The 21,922-nt window shown below is 35.8% G+C and overlaps 1 protein-coding gene across 7 annotated transcripts in view; it reads right to left on the bottom strand.

The window, feature by feature from the left end:
- Nucleotides 1-21,922, bottom strand: part of LOC131427342 (cGMP-dependent protein kinase, isozyme 2 forms cD4/T1/T3A/T3B) — a 554,292-nt gene that overhangs the window by 249,743 nt on the left and 282,627 nt on the right. For 2 of the 7 annotated variants that reach the window (XM_058590439.1, XM_058590440.1), the window contains exons 2-3: nt 6,888-7,767; nt 6,585-6,784 (exon numbers count right to left, since the gene is read on the bottom strand). The exons of the other annotated variants lie outside the window; for them this stretch is intronic. In XM_058590439.1, the coding sequence (XP_058446422.1) occupies nt 6,585-6,784; nt 6,888-7,391 (704 nt within the window). In that variant the 5' untranslated portion in view covers nt 7,392-7,767. The remainder of the gene's footprint in view (nt 1-6,584; nt 6,785-6,887; nt 7,768-21,922) is intronic. 7 annotated transcript variants of the gene reach the window in all.

Raw genomic sequence — 21,922 nt, 5'->3', positions numbered from 1 at the left:
CGCTCCAGTCGAAAACCAGCATGCGGGCCACCCGCCGGGCCTCCGTAGCCTGGGGGTGTTTCCCGCGTACCCACACGGAACAACGCCATCTGGAAGACTCATGCAACACTCAATTCATCGACCACTGCCGATCGCCATTACGATTTACGAGAACCCGAGATGACATAGTCTAATGATACTATTATAGTTTTAAGTTAGTCGTTAATTAAGATTAGAAAATACCCTTGGCATCTTAGAGCTTAAGCAGTGTGCCTAAAATTATATTACATTATTGAATAAAAAAAAATAGTCAGCCTTTCTCAAGGCTATACAAAGAGTGATATTCTAATATAATCAGTCTTTTTCAAGACTAAGAAATTAATCAGCCTTTTTTAAGGCTAGCTATTCAAAGAACTATTCTTCGAGCTAATCAGTCTTTATTAAGACTACCACAATATCAGTCTTCATCAAGACTTTTCCAAACTAGGAATTTAATCGAAGACTAATTTAGCCTAATTAATTTTATTTAAAATTTCATTCATTTCAAAAATGCCTGCGTCCAACCGGAAAGGCAACAAGCCTAAGGCTAAAAATAATTCAATACGGAATAAATCACAATCTGTTATTCAACATTTGTCTAATAACATTCACGATCTTATAGAATCTGAATGTAAAAATAAAAGACAACGGACGGATTTCCCTTCCGTTGATTCTATGCCGTCTAACAATATTTACGAGATTCTTGCTGAGTCCGATTGTAGCGACATAGAAGAAAATTCTTCAAAAATTCCCAAAATGGACGCTTGTCGTTCTGGGAAGAAACAAAAATCTATGCCACCAGTGACGGTGATGATTTCCGACTTCAAAGCATTCCGGATTGAGCTTTCTACTTTTCTCCCGGAAGTAAAATTCTCATTTCAAATCGGACGAAGAGGAGAATGTCGAGTCTTGGTTGATGGATTGGAAGATTACGAACGTCTTATTCGATATTTGTTCGAGAAACTTCATAGATTTTATTCATATGATATAAAATCACACAGACCCTTCAAGGCTGTCTTGAAAGGCTTATCAAATGATCAAAGTACCGATGAAATTAAAAATGAACTAAAAGAATTGCTTAGTTTTGCCCCTTCCCAAGTAATACTTATGAAAAAAAGAGCGAATGGTACTTCTAAACCGCGCACTGGAATTTCCCACGAACTTTACCTAACACACTTCAATCGAAGTGATGTAAACAATTTAAAAACTTTAGAAAAAGTACGTTTCATTTCCCACATTAAAATTCATTGGGAACATTATAAACGGCATAATCGTATTGCAAACTTAACGCAATGTCGTCGTTGCCAAGGCTTCGGCCATGGAATCAAAAATTGTCATATGAATATATGGTGTTTGAATTGTGGTAAATCGCATTCGAAAGACGTTTGTCCAATGAATGAAACCACTGATAAATTTTCATGTTCAAATTGCAATGGAAATCATAAATCCAATTATTTGAAATGTCCTGTCAGGACAAAATTTTAAACGCTCGTTCGCTTAGACAACAAGTCAAATCAACGACCTTAAATTTACAGAACATACCTGAAAATCAAAAAACCGTTACAAATGCCACGCCTAATTATTCTCAGGCACTTATTTCTTCGAATTTAAAACAAAAAAAAACAGGTACGCCTTCCAATTCGTCTTCTAACGAAAACACTTTATTGCAGGTAGATCGACCTCGTCATCATCTTCTTCTAATGACAGTTACGCTTTGGTAACAGGTAGAAAACTACCACTTAATTCTCCTAATGTAAATAATCAAAACACAGGAACGCCTTGCAGTTCATCTTCTAACGAAAACAATTTATAATGACTAGATCGGCCAAATCATCTTCTTCTAATGGCAGTCTACCCACAAATATTCCTTCAATGCCATTCGCTTCTTTAAATGAAGTCGATTTAGGCGATAGAACTGAAAATAAAATGATCTACCTACAAGATCAACTTTTTCAAATGATCATCCGAATGAATTCGACTTCATCACTTTATGAAGCATTTCAAATCGGATGGCAATTTGCAAATAATATTATAATGAATTTAAATTTTAACAGTGATGTTAAACAATTATTTGAATATTTTAAATTGGAATGCTCGATCTTTAAAATCGAGTGAAGATGAATTTTGTAATTTTCTCCAAGTTCACAAAATTCATATTGCAATGTGACAGAAACTTTTCTTAAACCAAATATCAAATTGAATGGGTGGTGGAGTTTGCATTTTTGTCCAACGGCAAATTAAACATCGAATTTTACCTTCTTTCAATACTAAAGTTATTGAAAGCTTGGGAATCGAAGTTGAAACCATTCATGGAATTTATTTCATCGCTGAAGCATATTTGCCATTTCAATGCACCGGTGAACAATTAAATTTCTTTAAAGGCGATTTGCAAAAACTCACAAGATATCGACCGAAAATTTTCTTAATAGGGGACTTAAATGCAAAGCATGTTCAGTGGAATTATAGGAAAAATAACAGTAATGGTAAAATACTTCATAATCAACTCTCAGCTGGTTACTTCACAGTTCTTCATCCCAGTAATCCGACTTGTTTCTATTCCGTGAAAAACCCCTCTACAATTGATCTGGTTCTAAAAGATGTAAATCACAATTGTAGTGAACCGAATTACACATGCTGACTTTGACTCAGATCATCTTCCAGTAACATTCAGACTTTCCAACGAAGCTATAATTAATCCAATTAGTTCTATATTCAACTATCATAAAGCTAGTTGGTTGGATTACAGATCTCACATTGAAAATCATGTGGATCATGAAACTATTTTAGAAAATTCTGCGGACATCGATACAGCAATTGATAATTTGAATCATTACATTATCGAAGCTAGAAATCTTTCAGTTTCCAAAGCTCGAACTAAATTAAATTCTCCTATCATCGATGACAATCTTCAACTGCTCATTCGGTTGAAGAATGTTCGTCGACGACAATATCAACGTTTTCGTGATCCTGCTATGAAAAACATAGTTAAGGATTTACAAAAAGAAATTAAACATAGATTTACTCTTTTGCGAAATGAAAATTTCGCTAAAGAAGTTGAACAAATTAAGCCATATTCTAAACCTTTCTGGAAACTTTCTAAGGTTCTTAAAAAAACTCAGAAACCAATTCCTGCTCTCAAGGAAGGAAATCAAATACTTCTTACAAATGGCGAAAAAGCTCAAAAACTTTCTCAGCAGCTCGAGAGTGTCCACAATGTTAATTTGAACGTTGTGAGTCCTATTGAAAATGAAGTCTCACTGAAATATGAGCATATTTCAACCCAAGTGTTATCACAAGATGAAGTTATTGAGACGAATTTTGATGAAATTAAATCAATTATTAGAAAACTTAAAAACATGAAGGCTCCTGGTAATGATGGAATTTTTAATATTCTTATTAAAAATCTTCCCGAAGTTGCCTTGAGACTCTTGGTCAAAATTTTCAACAAGTGTTTTTGTATTAGCTTACTTCCCAAAAAAATGGAAAAACGCCAAGTAATTCCTATCCTCAAACCTGATAAAAACCCAGCAGAAACATCAAGTTATCGACCAATTAGCTTACTTTCTTCTATCAGTAAACTTTTTGAAAAAATTATCTTGTTGAGAATGATGTCTCATATAAATGAGAATTAATTTTTTTTTACCAGAGCAGTTTGGATTACGTCATGAACATTCAACTACTCATCAACTTGTCAGAGTAACGAACATGATAAAAGCAAATAAATCTTCTGAGTTATCCACTGGAGTTGCTCTTCTAGACACAGAAAAAGCATTCGACAGTGTTTGGCACAAAGGTTCAAAATTATTTAATTGATCGTACTCTTCAGGTTAGCTATCAGAATTGTAAATCTGAATTGCTACCGTACGAGCCGGTGTTCCGCAGGGTTCGAGCGTAGCTCCAATCTTGTATAATATTTTCACTTCTGATCTTCCAAATCTACCCGTTGGTTGTCAGAAATCGCTATTCTGTATCGACACAAGTCTGTTAGCCACAGGTAGAAATCTAAGAGTGATCTGCAGTCGCCTACAAAGAAGTTTAAATGTTTTCAGTGATTATCTGTCTAAAAGGAAAATTAAACCAAATGCAGCAAAAACGCAATTAATTACCTTTCCTCATAAGCCAAGAGCTTCTTTTCTAAAACCAAACAATAATCACATTCTCAAATTGAATGGCTTGGAATTGACATGGTCCGATCAAGCTAAATACTTAGGTTTAACGTATGACAAAAAACTCACTTTCAAGGATCACATTGAAGGAATCCAGGCAAAGTGTAATAAATATATTAAATGTTTTTTTTTTGTTTCAATTATAGAGGCTTTAACATCTTAGGTCATTCGCCTCTTCGGACCAGAAAATCTTTCTGACCCTATGTGCGGGGTTGGGAATCGAACCATCACACTATACCCGTCACCATATTAAATGTTTATATCCTCTTATAAACAGAAATTCTAAGCTCTGTCTAAAAAACAAATTGTTAATTTATAAACAAATTTTCAGACCAGCCATGCTTTATGCAGTACCAATTTAGTCAAGTTGTTGTTCCACCAGGAAGAAAATGCTTCAAAGGATTCAGAATAAAATTCTGAAAATGATTTTGAAGCGTCCTCCCTGGTTTAGTACAAATGAGTTACACAGACTCACAAATATAGAACCATTAGATGTAATGTCACATAATATTATAAGCAAATTCCGACAAAAATCGATGCAATCTTCAATTGAATAGATTCGCTCTCTGTATTAGTTAGTAAGTTAGTATATAAGTTCCTTTTCCCCATTACACAATACAAGTAGGTTTAGAATTTTCCCTACACAAAAATCTCAGAATTGCGGAAGCAAATGATGTCCTCATGATAACAACCAAATTTTATATATATATATATATATAATATGGCTGAAAAGTCACCACTTGTGGCTGAACACCCAATTTAAATCTTAATAATTTAATTTTAACTCATATTCCATTAAATAGTAATTTAAAAAAAGTAAACACAGACTTTAAAGGAGTGGAGAGGTGGGGGATGTAATTAGCAAAAGCCTAGAAGTATTTTGGTAATTTTGGTCTACCAACATGGTTGATGAACAGAGACGGGACTCGAGCCCGTAGCTAGCTCCTATCCTATCGTTTTGCTTATCAAACTACTCTGCCTATGAAAACACATAAAGAGAAAGTCCAATTGACTAGAAGAACCAAGCATCCTTCGCTTTACTTGATCACAGCATTCAAATATAGTCCTATATCTATGGAAACACAGTCAACAGAAAACAAACAATACTCTGCTTTGCCGTCAGCCACTATTAACAAGTTAAATTTTGGTAAAATTCAAAGAGAATTATCCATGGACAGGAAAACTGTACATCCTAATTATATGTCTTTTTTGGTATAAATATCAAAATGAGCTACAATCCTACGGTACACAAAGGACAATAAGAGAGCAACAAAATCAAAGCAATATAAAGGCTTGATGAATTTAGTAAGTTTATGTTAAACTGTGATTCCATCTAGCAGTTCATCGTAAATCTATTAGGGTAACATTAAGCACTTACCCGACCAGAAAACCATATACAAATTATTTTAAAAATGCAACTTGTTTTGATATTTATACCAAAGAATATATATAATTAGGATGTACAGTTTTCCAATGCTAAGATAATTTGATTTTTCAATGCTAGTAATTATTTATAAAAAAATTAGTGTTCGAAAAAATTATGATTAGTTTTCTGAAAGGAAAGGCTCATGAACAACAATTTACTATACTGAAATTTGATATTTTACATAAAAAAGTTTCAGATATAATCAGATACAATCAATACAAATGATTGATATGAAATATTTCTATTTTAATAACTATCTATCGTGAATTTATATCAAATTCAAATAGGTTTTTTGGTAATTATAATATCAAAATTAGACACAATTTTGATAATCACACTTGATCTGGTAGTGGTTTAGGTAGACTGACAATGCCCATTTGCTATGAAAGGTTATAGCTGGGGTAAGCATGTGAAATCTGCTACCAAACGGAATCGTTATACCATATTTAAAATCTTCTTTCTCATCCGCCTGGTGGTGTGATAATGACTTTCTGTTGTCATTTGAACCGTCACATTAAGACATATTTTTTCGAAGATATTTTGTGACACGAATTTTAGGCTTATATTTAACACAAATTCATTGTTTCGGTTAGTTAGAAAAAAGCGTGACTCAATGTTTACATCATATGCTCGACAACATTCTCGAAGCCAAAAGTATTAGCAACTAGAACTTGATCATATATAGTTTATCACACTTGAAAGAAATATAATTAAGCATCGAATTGGAGAAATTACGGATATTAATGAAAGATTAAATTTGAGGCTACTGCCAAGTTCTCAGCTTATGACAGCTGCTTAGACTCTGTCATCTTTGGAATCCGGAAACCTTTTGCGCTGTTCCGCTTATGAAACTACTAAACTCGACGCTAAAAACCCCATTCGAATTTGCTCATTCCAAACGAAATGCCAGTAAAATCTAACCGCGCACGGTGCTTCGGAACGAACCGTTGGGAACAGAAATAAATTATGCTTACAGTGATGACTTGGGTATCTTGATGAGATCGCCCTGCATTCCAGCGAGCGAAGACAGCGGCTCGGCACTGATGGCCTGGCGTTTCATGCGCGGTTCTTGGTTCACCGGCAGCACCCGGGTGTTCTCCACGCCTGGGGTCCACGCTTCAAACGTGTCCTCCGAGCATCGTTTCTCCATCATTGCCTTGGTGAAAGGACGGACCTGTCGGATGAATGTGTGAAGGTATGAAAGAAAAAAAAAGGTATGAACGCATACATCCTACGGGGAAAAAGAAAATAAGAACGAAAGAAAGAAGAAAACTTACCACCTGTCGAAATTTATCAATTTCATTCTGAAACTCATCGATCCGGTCATCCTTGCTAAGCGATTCTTTCTGCACGAAGATCAGATTGTTGGACAAACGAATAACCTTTTGATTCAGCTCCCGGATTTGGTGCTCTTTCTCCTTCAATTCTTTCTGCAGCTTTTGCAGTAAATCCTCCAAGTTGCCCGAACCACCCGCATCCTCCTTGCCGTTCAAATTGAAATTGGGCGGTATGCTGAGGTCACTCTTGTTGCTCTGGTAGTACTCCTTCAGCTTTCGGTACTCGTTCTTCAGATAGCGAATACTGATATCCCGATCACGTACATCCTTCTCCAGTTCCACCAGCTGTTCATTCTTCTCACGTAGCGTCTCGTAGACCTCGTGAAGTTCGCGCCTCAGCGACAGCACCGTGTCCTCGATCGAACGATGCTCATGGTGCGGTTTGCCGTTGTTTTTCTGACCGACGGCGGTGCCGTTTTTGCTGCCGGCCGTCGAAGAAGCCATAGCGCGAACGAACAAACGAACGAACGAACCTCGAACGATTTGACTCACCGGCCGGAATGCCGTGTCGAATTATGCTGTTCCGCGCTGCCACTGCACGGTGATGTTGGTTCAATTGTGGTTCGCTCCGCGTCCGGGCGGATTCGAGCGGAATGTTAAAATATGTTGGTTCAAAGGTGACAGGACAAGACGGCGGAATTCTATCCCTGGTGGTGGATGCGGTTCATTATAGTTCCATTGAGGCGGCCGGCACGTACCACTACTGTTGACATTGAAACACAATTCGATTGTTTATGGTTTGTTTGGTGTTTTTATTTTGGCAAGCAGTCTAACTGTCTTCGTTTCTAGCTGTTGAGTCACTTGCACGAATAGCACACTTCTATAGAAATGATTGTGTTGTTAATTTATCGCAAAAAAAAATTCGATTGAAAATTGACATCTGGGGTTCGCCTTGATCTGTTAAATTGAATGATTCATAAGATAAGAGGTCGTTTTTAGTTTTTCAATTCGAATTGTGATTTTTAATATGCAAAACAGTCATTCCCTTTCTTTATAATATTATTTTTGTCGTGAATACGACTTACTTTACTATGGGGCGCCTTTTCAAAATTTACCCTGTACAAGAATGGGCAGAACGTTATCCCGAATATCTCTTGATGTACCTTAATCAACAATATACAGGGTCCGGCACTCGAAGTGTAACCAATTAAAAAGGCCATAAATTCAGTTTGGAAAATTACTTTTACTTAATTCAAAGTACAAAATGTGTAAAAATAATACAAAATTCAGAATCAATTCACTTTTGCTCGATATGACCACCTTTTGCCTTGACTTGATGACTTGAGAGAGCGAAGGAGTTGCTTCGTTTGGCCGAAAGCGGTCAATTTCCGAACATTGTATTTTCTGACGAGAAAATTTTTCCAATTGAGCAATTCATAAACTCTCAAAACGATAGGGTTTACTTGACCGACCGTTCATACGAGAATTTGAGTCATCGATTGGCCACCAGGAGGCAGCACCCGCAACAGATAATGGTTTGGGCCGCTGTAGCCGCAGATGGGCGCTCTCCAATCGTTTTCATCGAGCCTGGCGTCAAGGTAAATGCGACATATTATCGGGAAAGTATTCTGGAGATTGCTTTGAAGCCGTCAGACAAACATTTCGGTGGCAGACCATGGACGTTTCAGCAGGACTCGGCACCGTCTCACAAAGCTCGAGTGAACCAAGAATGGCTGAAAAACAATGTTCCGAACTTCATCACGTCCACACAATGGCTCTCGAATTCATCAGATGCGAATCCAATGGATTATTCTCTTTGGGCCAATTTGGAGAGCAAAGTCCGAACTAAAAGATACACCAGTCTCGAGGCGCTGAAAAAAGTTATTGTCCGCGAGTGGGCCAAAATACCTGCAAGTCACATTCGGCCAAACGAAGCAACTCCTTCGCTCTCTCAAGTCATCAAGTCAAGGCAAAAGGTGGTCATATCGAGCAAAAGTGAATTGATTCTGAATTTTGTATTATTTTTACACATTTTGTACTTTGAATTAAGTAAAAGTAATTTTCCAAACTGAATTTATGGCCTTTTTAATTGGTTACACTTCGAGTGCCGGACCCTGTAATGTTTTCTACAAGCTATCGGAAATATGATCAGGAATTTGTGATTAAATTTTCAATAGCGTGAGATAACCATAAATGACTGAAAAACAAAATTTTCTAAAACTTTTGGAAACAATGAGAAAAATCCATCACACTAGCTTGCCATTTTTCACACCCGGACGACAGTTTTGAGGTAGTCAGGTACATAGGGTCTGGATTCGGGAACTTAATTTTAGATTAAAATCTGGACTTAATTTTAGGTTTCGATAATTCTGGAACAAAAATTCAGAATTCCGGAACAAAATATTAGATCTGAACCAGAATTTCGAAACTAACTTCAGAAACTAAATTTAACTCCTGATTCCAGTTTCTGAGCTCATACCCCTAATTCAGATTAAGCATGCTGGAATTGAACTTAGGAACTTGAGTTCTGGAACAAGATTTTGGAACTGGATTCAGTGCTTACAGTCAGGTTCGGTATTCAGTTCTAGAATTAAATTTGCATTCTGAATTGTGAAAAAGAGTTCTGTTCCACAATTTTAAAACTAATTACATGAACTGAACTTTTGATCTGGATTCCAAACCTGAATTTTGCAACTGAATTCGAAGCTAGTCCCATGTTCCGAAATCAGTTCCAGTCATACTTCAATACGAGATACGTAAAAATGCTCTGTTGAAATTCTAGCAGTAAAAGTTGTACAATTCACACAATCAATCAACTAAAATGAACGATTATTGATTTTCGAAGGTATGAATGAAGCATGTTTGTTTTGTTCGCATTCGCATCCTCCAGTTATGTCTCTAACATTACCCATCCATTTCGAATATATCTGCGTTATTATAAGTTACATTATATTATATCATGTTATATTGAATTATCTTATATTATATTATGTTATATTGTATTGTATTATAGTATATTTTTATATTATTTTATATAATATAATCACATGTATTGTATTTTGATCAATTATATCAACAATGGGAAGGGCAGGGAGTTCACAGGGTATCTTACAAATGAATGACTGGATGATGGAGTGGATTGCCAACCTGAGTCAAGTGGGGAAGATTTGTGTTTCTCTCTGAAGGTCTGTTATGAGTAAGACGCACCCTTCTAACAAACAAACCATCAATGTGTAATGTGTAATGCCAAGACTTGATCTATAAGGTCTTTCTTCTGAATCTAAAACTGGGGAAATCGATTCAACTATCTTTTAGTATTCGATGTGAGTTTTAATAGTTTCTAGACCTGGTTTGATGATTCGGTATTCCAAAACCGGAAGTTAGATTCGGACAAACCTCAGTAGCAACCTATCGGACTATAAGGCCATTCATTAGAAACTAATTGTGTGAAAATCGATCGAGTAATCTCTGATTAAATGAAGTGAATTATTACACTTCGGAGTATTGACCACCATTTTTGTTATTTTTGGAACCGAAAAGCGAGGACCAATATAGCCGATATAAATGTTGTTGGCCATAAAAAAAATGTTGGAGCGAATTTTTAAAATTCACCCTGTACATGAATGGGTAGAACTCAATCGTAAAAATCTTTTGTACTTAACCCAACAACATAATTTTCTGTAAAAAAATTTCAATATTTAGTTCAAAAATTCAGAGCCTGCATGCTGGAACTGAATTTCGGAACTGAATTCAGTTTTAGAATTCAAATTCAGAATTTAGTTCTTGAACTAAATTGCAACTAATAACCGACCTATTTTAGAACTATTAATATATTTCTAAAGAACTATACCAAGTTTTCCTACTATAGAAATCTTAAAAAATAAAACAACTTTAACAATACTGTATTATTACTAATGATTGGACGGTACATTTGTTGTGAATACGACTTACTTTACTATGAGGTACCCTATCAAAAGTCACCCTCTGAGAGAGTAATAAGTTTTTAAGCGTGAATATATCTTGTTGTAACTAATGTATCAACATAATTTTTACTAACATGCCATCGGAAATATGATCATTAATTTAAAAATATCAGTTGTCAATAAGTTAATCTTTAGTATAAATTAATGCTCGTATACGTACTGTATTTTCGACCCAAATACTGTGTACTGTTTTTTAGCCTCAAATGTACTGTATTGTAATTTGTACTGTACTGTTACACTGAAATGTACTGTATTTTTCACTCTAAAAATTATTACAAAATTTAAAATTTTTAATGCATTGAATTTTGATTTGTGGTAGAACAAAGCGTCCGAAAGGACAGTGACAATACGTAGCGAATGTGAATGTAAGTACATGCAAGCAACATTTTTTTCATTAATCATTCGTGTTCAGAGCGCGTTACAACAATTTTGCGAAATTTTGATGATTAAAAAAAGAAAAATGTCTCAACCAAGAAGAATCATACGCTTCTCAAAAAATGTTTGATGAATAATACGTGCAGTTTTTGTCAAACTTGCCCTAAGAGGGATTTTAAATAAGTTTATGAAAATAAATCGTTTGATAATTATTTGCTTTTAACGATTTGTCTTGTTAAGGCATAGAGTCGTATTGAACTAGTTTTATATGTGATCAGTATCTAACGTGTAAAACAGATCTGATCGCATATATGATATGCGAATACAACTGTGTGATGAAAACCGCAGAGACGGGACTCGAACCCGTAGTTAGTTCCTATCCGGGGAAATTGTTTTGCCAACTAAGCTACCCTGTATGTGAATCACACAAAAACAAGCAGACTAATTGAGCGCTGAAACAACAGGCGGAGGGGTTGCAATAGAGAAATGACTACAAATAAACGCCGTGGTGCCCGAGCACAGCTGAACATGCTTGGTTCCTTTGTTCAATTAGACTGTTTCTTCGTGTGTTTCACATGCAGGATAGTTTAATTTTCAAAACAATTTACCCGGATAGGAGCTAAGTACGTGTTTGAGTCCCGTCTCTGTGGTGACTTCTTCGTGGTTTTCAATAAATAGTTGTATTCGAATGACATTTTTTCAATCTGTTTTCCTCGTAAGATGCTAATCAAATTTTTTTCGCTTTAGATTTTTATTCTCTATTTTTAGAAAAATGCGTACTGTAATATGTACTGTTTTTTCAAAGTCGATGTACTGTGTTTTCTTGATTTTTACGCCAAATGTACTGTTTTCTGTCAAAAAATATACACGAGCCTTAGTATAAATGCACCGTTACAAAGTTGCAAAATTCACACAATCAACTAATACGAACGATTATCATTTTTATACGTATTCACGTCCTCCAGTTATGCCTGTGACATTACTCATCTGCCTTTTTTTATCATAGTTGAAAAATCTCTACGCAAAACAATAATTGTGCATCAATTTTCCCATTCGATTCTCACACAGCTGGATAATGCTATTGGAATGCACACGGAAAAGCTCACGATCGCAAAATAACTAATATATTAGTAATTGTTCAGAATCTTGGAGCCACTATTTGATTGTTGGGTTTCCTAAAGTATCATATTTGATTTGTTAGGTTAGTAATGCTGCACTTGAGCAACGACATACTCTAAAAACGAAAAATGAAACGATTATCGAGTTGATTGAATTAAACTGACTATTGCAATTAATATTTTAACTCTGTTCGAAATATGTTACGGTGTCATTTATTTGAAAATAAGGGAAGATAAAAGACAATTAATAGCAAAAGTTTCCTTGAATCAAGCCAGTTCACACGGCAAATAGGTTTACTGCACTTGCAAAACTTTCACTCAACAGTGCACATTACTGTAAAACGCAAAACAACGATTCGCATTCAGGTCATCAGTGCATTAGCAGATTATGTTGAACTGCTAATGCCACCTCGCGGTTCAACATAATCCGCTAAGCAGACAAAAAGTCATTGCTATTTAACAACGCACTTTTTTGCGCCGAAGTGCAATGTCCTCAATGTTTTCGAAAATTTGTTAAAACCTTTTTTTTTTTTAAATTATTTTTGGTTATATCACACAGTTGAAAATTAAATCATAAATTACAAATCATATTTCTGATGGCATTGAGAAAGATTATGTTAGTGCGTTTAGTGCAACTCTAACAACTTTTATGATTAAGTTTTACCCATTTTTTCAAAGGGCGATTTTTTTTTATTTGTTTCGATTATAGAGGTTTTAACCATAAGGGCACTCGCCTCTTCGAGCCGGAAAAACTTTTTGACCTTATGTGCGGGGTTGGGAATCGAGCCCAGGTGGGTTGCGTGAAAGGCATCGACTAACCCATCGCGCTATACCCGTCCCCATAGTAAAGTAAGACGTATTCACGCAAAATGAGTTGACACTCGAATATGTCTGTGTTAAATCTACACGATGTGTGCCTTAATATTATATTATATTATTGAATAAAAAAAAAAATCTACACGATTTTTTACTACGTTTCCCTCTTGTACATTCGAGCCTTCATTGTTACCGTTAGTAAAATTACGAGAAAAGTTCAATCATGGATTTCACGAATTGCCAGTTCACTCGATATTTTTACGAATGAACTATCTATTATTTCGTAAAATACCTTTCACATTTTTGTCAAGGGGCTGGGGTCCACTAAGGGGCTGGGGTCCACTAGGAGATTGATAGTACCTATTAGCTCTCTCCGGACTGTACCAGCCTAGATGCCGTGTGGAATCCGGCGGAAAAAAATGAACCAAGAATAGATCCACTGGGTTCCTGCTTCCATGTCGTAAAAGGCGACAATTGCAGGAGTTTCTTTTTCCTTTCAGTTATCAGATATTTTCAATGTTTTACTTCTGATTACTCTATTTTACTAAATCCTCTCTCTATTCAACCTATCAATTTCCGTCTAGCTTCGTAGAAAAGTTTTATTAGGAATGATTTCTTCTTCCATGTTATTGATTGTCTTTCAGGATTATAAAATGAATGATAAAAATCAACCATTGCGCAAATCCGTTTATATTACAAAGTTAATAACAGAGATGACATGTATTGAATACATAGTAAAAAACACTTGATATTAATATTTCAAACAGTTAATTAATGTTTTTCTCCGTAGCCGGCTGCCCAGATCAACTAATATAACCAATTAATAATTAAAATAAATAATAAATAATTAAAATAATAAAGCGGAAATAATAAAGAATCAAGACGCGTGTGAAATCTGTTGACCTTTGTTTGGTGATTTAAAATGATTTTATAATAACTGTTTAGAATATTTCAATGCAATGAATCAACTTTTTTGTCTAAATCCTATTCGCTCGTTTATTTTGTATCACGTAGTTTCATTTATAAAACCGTGCTTAATCCACCTAGCAGTGAGATGATACCTTTTTTTATCAATCCGAATGTGTTTTTTTGCATGACTAAAAAAAAACGCGAAAGGTAGATGCATAAACGAGTGACTGCATACTCGACAGCCGGCTGTCCGGAGTTTTGTCAATTTCGGAGATTGACTGTTTCGTGCATTATATTGCCAGCACAAAGTAACACATAAAACGATAATACTTTAAAACATTCTTGGTAGCCGGCTACCCAGAGCAATAAACACATGATAACATTATTAAAACATTTACTAACAAAGTATCCTCTCCTGTGATGCATGTGGGAATGCAGAGGATTCCTCGGTTCTTAGTAGCAACATGCATCGAACTAACAATCCTTTCCCTCCCAAGTAGATCTGCATTCGGACGTGGCCGGCGTCGGTATTGATCAGCATGCATGGTTCAATACAGTTTGCACAGTGTGAAACAATGTGTTATTTCCAAACATGTTACTTCAAAAAATCATTTTGCAATCTCAATTGGTCCAGATCAATAACGGAGTAGCAACACACGGGCGGTCTCTAATGCTAATGCTGATGCTAAATACCTTTCACATTTTTGTCAACGGAAGAAAGTTATTTTTTTCACTTCTTGGCCAAGCTTCATTAATTGTTCATGTATAAAAGTTGTTCAAATCGAGAAGAAATTCGAAAATGAAAAATTATAAAATATTTCACTTATTCTATGCAATTTTTGTGAATAAAGAACTGATAAAACACGCTCTGAGCAAATGTCTGTGTGTGTGTCCGTCCGTGTGTGTGTGTGTGTGTATGTGTGTGTGTATGTAACAAAAATATGCACTCACTTTTCTCAGAGATGGTTAAACCGATTTTCACAAACAAAGATTCAAATGAAAGGTCTCATAGTTCCATAGCCTGCTATTGAATTTCATTCCGATCCGACTTCCGGTTCCGGAGATATAGGATGATATGTACCAAAAAAGTGAAAAAAATATGCACTCACTTTTTTCAGAGATGGCTGAACCGATTTTCACAAACTAAGATTCAAATAAAAGGTATTATGGTCCCATAGCTTGCTATTGAATTTCGTTTGAATGTGACTTCCGGTTCCGGAGTTATATGGTAATATGTGAAAATTTGAGAAAAATTAAGATTCAAATGAAAGGTCTTATAATATCCTAAAATTTTGTGGAACATTTTATCTGGATCCGACTTCCGGTTCCGGAACTAAAGCGTGATAAGTGGAAAATTACCAATTTTATAAGTATTTTTCCACAAACCATGGTTAAAAACAGGTACAAATCCCATAAAACCGTCTGATAAATTCTTCTAGTTTGCAGAGCTTGGTAGTTTGTGGGCATGAAAACTTAATTCGGCACTACTGGTCCCCTCTTTTCTTGTTCCGAGAGCACCGAAAGTGGAGAAGAAAAACTCCTGAAACTGAATTAACTTCGATTTCTCTGCGATGCTTGAACCGATGTTCACAAATCTTGATTTGAATTAAAGTTCATACTGTCTTTAAACCTACTGTGAAATTTCATCCGGATCCGACTTTCGGCTCCGCAGTTACAGGGCGATGAGTGTCAAAGTTTTCAAATCGCCATATAGAGTGACACTATGTACAACACCGAAAGAAGAAGAAAACACAAAACGAACAAGGCGTGCTTTGTTCTATTTCGTACACGTTATGTAGTGATGTCAATAATAATAATAACAATCCTACTACATGTTTCATGCTGTTTAGCACGCAGAAGTAACAGAAACGCAGGTTCGTTTCGTTAGATTTAGGTTAATTGGTTTAAACGAAATAGAGCATGAGATACTAAGTATAAGTTTAACTACGTTCAAAACTGTTCCAATTTGTAGGTCATATTTGTTGGTAGCAAACGAACCAACTTCGGCTATTCCGTTCATCTGAATCCGGTTTCGAGAGAATTGGAAATAGTGATTAGAAACTGCAAAAAGGATCTCACTCACTTTTCTTGGAGATGGCCGAATAGATTTTCACAAACTTATAGGTTCAAAAGAAAAGTCTTACAGTTTCATACGGAATTCCTTAATCTGTTGTGGATACTACTTTCGGTTCCGGAGCTACAGGTTAAACAGGATTTATAGAGTTTGTGAGATTAGATCCGAACAAATTATCCTATTCCTGTTCAATAAACAGTTGTTTTTGCGAATTTCACGGTTATATTTATGATGTAATGAGTAATATAAGAAAGGCATCATTACTGTAAGTTTTTCATTGATTTGGCTTCTCCAATAAAAGTTTTTCACTCATTAATTGAAAAAAAAAAATGATAAAAATATCGCCAAACAAAAAAGATCATGACATGATGAAGACAGTAAAATAGGGTATAATAGTGGCAATTCGCCCATTTCTCCGTGTGCGTAAGATGGAGAAGGATGTTTCGATAGTGATTTTATTAGTAGCGGAAAAGCATCCCCGTTGTTCGTCAGGAGTACGATTACATTTTTTTCAAAATCATCGGCAATTTGTAAGGTCTGGCGCTATAAAAAAAAGCCTCCATATCCTGCATAATTCAATGGGTCTTGCACTGTCGAGGAAAATGTCAATACATTCCTTGACATAGAAAATTTTCAATTAATCGGTCCTTTTTGGGACCAACATTTCGATCCCCAAGAACTGATTCTTACATTGCAATAATCAAATTGGCTGTAAACCAAGTCCTTTCAAGCAACCAGCATCAGGTCCGTACTAATTTACACTATGTGCAATTCGTAACTGTCGCTTTGATACCGTACTGTGGATTGTAAAACGTATACACAGATAAAAATATTTTATGAATTTACATCAATTTTCATGCACATATTTGGAGCAGGCAATTGAATGGAAAGTTACTTTACAGTTCTAAGCGTTATTTTTAAATATACTGTCTTATTCATTGGAAAATATATGCAATCCAATTTAAATTTACATTGATCATGGTATTGAATCAAATTTTCGATTAATCTTATGTCTATTTCATTATACTATTGGTTTACATACCGTGTAAATTTCATTATTTTTTCTGTGTGGTCTTGCCAATTTTCTTTGCACGTGAGATAAGTGCTTTGCTGAACCTTTGCAACATTATCTATATTGCCGATTATAGGAGAACTTTAACTAATCGGTCCTTTTCCGGACTAACAAATCGATCGCAAAGAAAAGTTCTTGATAAAATATCAATATTTCCTGAAATAGGATGACGAGGCGAGCCACGAACAAACTGCCCCTCAACCCTCGCAGAAGGGAAATGGAAGCTCTTCTCCTCCTAGAAAAAGAGTGACAACGAGATCCACTTCAAAAAATTCTTTATTTATAAAATCGGCTAGTTCGGCCACGTAAAGCTTGTACGCAAATAGGCCTGAATAAAAATATCTTAAAAAAAATTCCCTGAAATAAACAAATCAATATTAAAAACTACTTTTTAATGCACACAGTAGGATGATAAATCTTTTTTCTTTTTATCAAAACATTCTCATCGTAACATTTTCTTCATTGAGCAAATTTTTGACTCATGCAATAATTTCCTGATTGATTCCGGTATTGTTTAAGGGTAGCATTTCCAAAACCAAAAGTATCAGCAATAATTAATTTGATCCCTTAGCAGCTTTTCGACAAGCCCAAGTTTGTCAACAACAAAACAGATAATAGTGTGGTTAGTTGGTTACGTCTATTATACGATTGTACTTTCAATCTACTCGATGATGAACTCAAGTTTGTCTCACTCGGTTTGGTGCAGGTGTGAATAGAAGAGTGTGGTACGATTACATCTTCGGAACCGGAATTATTTGCCATTAGCCATTAGTTGATTTGATGACCTTTAAACGATCGTCGAAATCGATCCAGCCACATCCAAAAAATTTCCACCAATTGTTTTTGTTTCTGTAGAGAAAGACAGGAAGAACCATGTAAGTTTTGATATCTGACATTATTTGTTCGCCTTTTATTATTCATTTTAAAAACAGCAAATCACGATTATACTGCCGATTCTAAAGGTAGGCAATCGGGTGCCGTATGAATTGTAGCCAAGAGACGTCGAACTCCGTTTATTCACCTGCGAAAAACTGCTCCAACAGAACAAAAGAAAATGATTTGGATGTCAAGTTTTATCAGATATGGTTTAGAAATTTAGTAGAAGGAATGATTCGCTATTAGTTGTTAAACGATGAATTAACATTTCCATTGCAAATATACGGGTGAACAAAAATCTGTTTTTTCTGTTTTGGTAAATCAACATGTTTCGAATGTTCTTGGAGATTACAAAACTTTGGATAATCATGTCACGCATAACATAAGCCTCGGTAAAATGGTCGAACATATTGAAAGTTGATTGCCTTTACGTAGTGTTTATTTGGAAAGTTTTTCACTTTCAGTAAAACTGTTGAATTTCAAGAAACTGTGTCTGATTCATGAAAATCAGAGTTCCTGATTGTCATAACCCACACTACCTTCATTTCAATGAGTTTAGCAATAAATCGTAGAGCAAGATTGAAATAAATCCAGATCAACAATCCCGTTGCCCAGTTATTGCCTATATCTATCGAAGCTGTCCAATTAGAATATCCAAAATAAGTTACAAAATAAACAATCAGCCAGCACTCATACGCCATTCATGGCCCCAGTTGATCTTCAACAGCACAACGGGCACCCGATCATCCGAGCATTTCAGTGCAAATACGTGTCGAAAAAAAAAAACAAAAATACTACCAACCAACCCAATTTAGCTCGTACAGAATTCGAAGCAGCGTAAAACGCACTAAAATAAAGTTGTAAAAATTCAACCAGCCAGATGCATCTGGCGGTTTTCTGCGCGACCCGACCGCCGGACGATCAGCGCGAGGATTAAAAATTACCCCACGTAGTGGAAAGGTCTTTGGCGGCGGTACCATATCTGGGGAGTACCTCGACTTTTGATTGGTGACAATAATTGCTTGTGGCGGGCGTTCCTCCAGAGTGGTGTGCCGAAAAACTGTCCGTCCATTGGGCGGGACTGACTAAAACCCACACACACACGCCTGCCGGCATCCTTCGAAAGTGAGTGCTCGGCGGGGAACATTAAAGATGCTGCATTGGGTACATTTTTGAGCGTTGTACAAATTTGTCTTGTTCGTCAGTGATTATGTAAGGGGAGCTATGGAAGGTTTGCGATGAAGTACTCCGACGAATGCGCGGATTTTTGCCTCGGCTTGATTCAACTGTTGTTAAGAGGAACGAGAAATTACGGAGTGAATCGTGCTGGATCAAGTAAATCATGCTTGAAAGGTAGGCAGAGTATGTAATTATTTTGAAAAAAAAAATGGTTGAAGGACGCCAATAATTGGCGTCAGATGTCACTTTGAATATATTCTCTGATTGCTCGGAAAGAACTTTTAATGCTATTTGTTTGAAGTTCTAGGTTGTTCGACCATCGGGCAATAGTTTAACAAGAATTAAAGTTGAATTTAAAAAATAAAAAGATATTGTTAAATTTTGCAGGAAAAATAGATCAAAGCTGTTGAATAATAAGATAAGCTTGTTGCAGCTTTACTCATTACTGTTCCATTTATGGTCTATTAAACACAGTGTTCTGCTCGAAAAATTTACCTTTGTTTTACTGAGAATCACAAACAAGTATATTGGAATTATGGGAGTGGGTCATTTCACCGAAAGTAGTTTCGCTGAATGTCGTTTAACTGGAAGTAGTTTCACCGAAAATAGTTTCTTCAAAAGAGTCATTTCGCCGAAATAACTAGGCCGGAAATATGATCAGCCAAATTTTTAGTATTAAAGACTGTCCCAGAAAGTATGAACGCACTTTGATTTCGCTGTAAATAATTCACAAGTGTTAGATATTCAAATTTTATTCGATATACTGATAATATTAAACTACAACAACAGAATATTATTCTCAACATTTGCTACTTAGCCATTGTAGACTAGCTGGTGCACCTTCTTGCGAACGTTCCTCATTAAATTCCGTACAGACTTCTTGGCGACAACTTTTGATACTTTTTTCCAATCATTTTCGAACTGTTGAATGGTTTCGGCTGCCGAGACATATTTCCTAAGATGTTGTCCTTTATTAATGCCCAAAATTCCTCAATTGGTCGAAGTTGTGGGCAATTTGGTGGATTCATGTCTTTTGTAACGAAAGTGACATTTTTGGTAGTATACCATTCTACCATTGATTTCGAGTAGTGGCAAGAAGCAAGATCTGGCCAAAAGACAACAGGATCCTTGTGGCTTCGACTCATGGGTAGAAGTCGTTTTTGTAAATATTCCTTGATGTATATTTCTCTGTTCATTGAAGCAGTGCTGATGAAGGGTTTCGAATCTTACCGCAGCTACAAATTGCTTGCCAGACCATAGCTTTCTTACCAAATTTTTCGACTTCAATCGATGTCTCAAACTGGTTTAACACTTGCCATTCTCGCACCGTATAATATTGTGGTCCCGGCAAGGATTTGTAATCGAGTTTCACGTAGGTTTCGTCGTCCATGATTATGCAGTTCAAATTTCCAGCAAGAATCGTATTGTACAGCTTTCGAATCCTCGGCCTGATCGATGCTTCTTGTTTCGGACTACGTTTTGGTTGTTTCTGCATCTTATAGGTTCGATGATTGAAACGTTCTTCAGCACGAAGAACATTTTACTCCGAAGTGCCCCATTTTTTGGCCACATCCCGAACTGAAACCACCTTCTTTTGCTCGAACGCCTTCAGTATATGGTTATCCAACTGAGGGTTAGCAAGACCTTTTTTCGACCGGTTTTCGGTTTATGCTCAAAGGTGTTATCCTCACCGAACTTCCTGATTGCATTTCGCACGGCTTTTTTACTTACTCGTTCCATTTTTGCTATCTTGCTCAGTGACAGTCCGCGTGCTGTGCACCATTTGTAAACAATTTTTCGACGTTGTTCTGCTGAAAGTCCACGCATTTCGAAACAAACTAATGAAAACGAATAAACAGCTGCACAAGTGGTGAGAAAAGAGATATAAATATTTAATTTTTTATACAATTAGATTAAAATGAAAGGCTCGTCATCAATTTCCAGTGTTAAAAAATTGTTTAGATCTCAAACAATTTGTAGGTTTAATAACAGGTTGCAAGCGCATACGTTTAATTGATACTGCAAACGATTTTGAAGCTGTTAGATAAAATTCATAGCATTCAAAATGTGGAATAAATTCCGCAGCCGAGGGAAACACGTAGAAAGTTTCCATGCAAAAATCAACACATTTGCTCTGAAAGTACCGGCTAAGATTTTATCCGGTTATCCCATTGAAATTTAAATCAAATAAATAAACGATATAAAAAACGGGTTTCGACAGTAAGTTGGCTTTTTAGCTATTCATATAATGCTCAATCACTGTTTGAAATCTGCTATGATTCAAACAGTATCACACACAGGGATTTTCTGATGAAAAGCTTTAAAATATATTTTTCATTCATGCCAATCATATCAACTTGAATATGTGTATTAGGCCGCAGAAAACTTTTTTGTTGTTGTCGCTCATTTGAATCACAGTAAGTTGGCTTTTTAGCTATTCATATAATGCTCAATCACTGTTTGAAATCTGCTATGATTCAAACAGTATCACACACAGGGATTTTCTGATGGAAAGCTTTAAAATATATGTTTCATTCATGCCAATCATATCAACTTGAATATGTGTATTAGGCCGCAGAAAACTTTTTTGTTGTTGTCGCTCATTTGAATTTGATTTATGTAGTAATTTAAAA

This window comes from Malaya genurostris, chromosome 2 (genome assembly GCF_030247185.1).
Source record: "Malaya genurostris strain Urasoe2022 chromosome 2, Malgen_1.1, whole genome shotgun sequence".
NCBI lineage: Eukaryota > Metazoa > Arthropoda > Insecta > Diptera > Culicidae > Malaya > Malaya genurostris.
The sequence above is the reverse complement of the archived record's forward strand: the minus strand, read 5'-3'. Positions and strand labels throughout refer to the sequence as shown.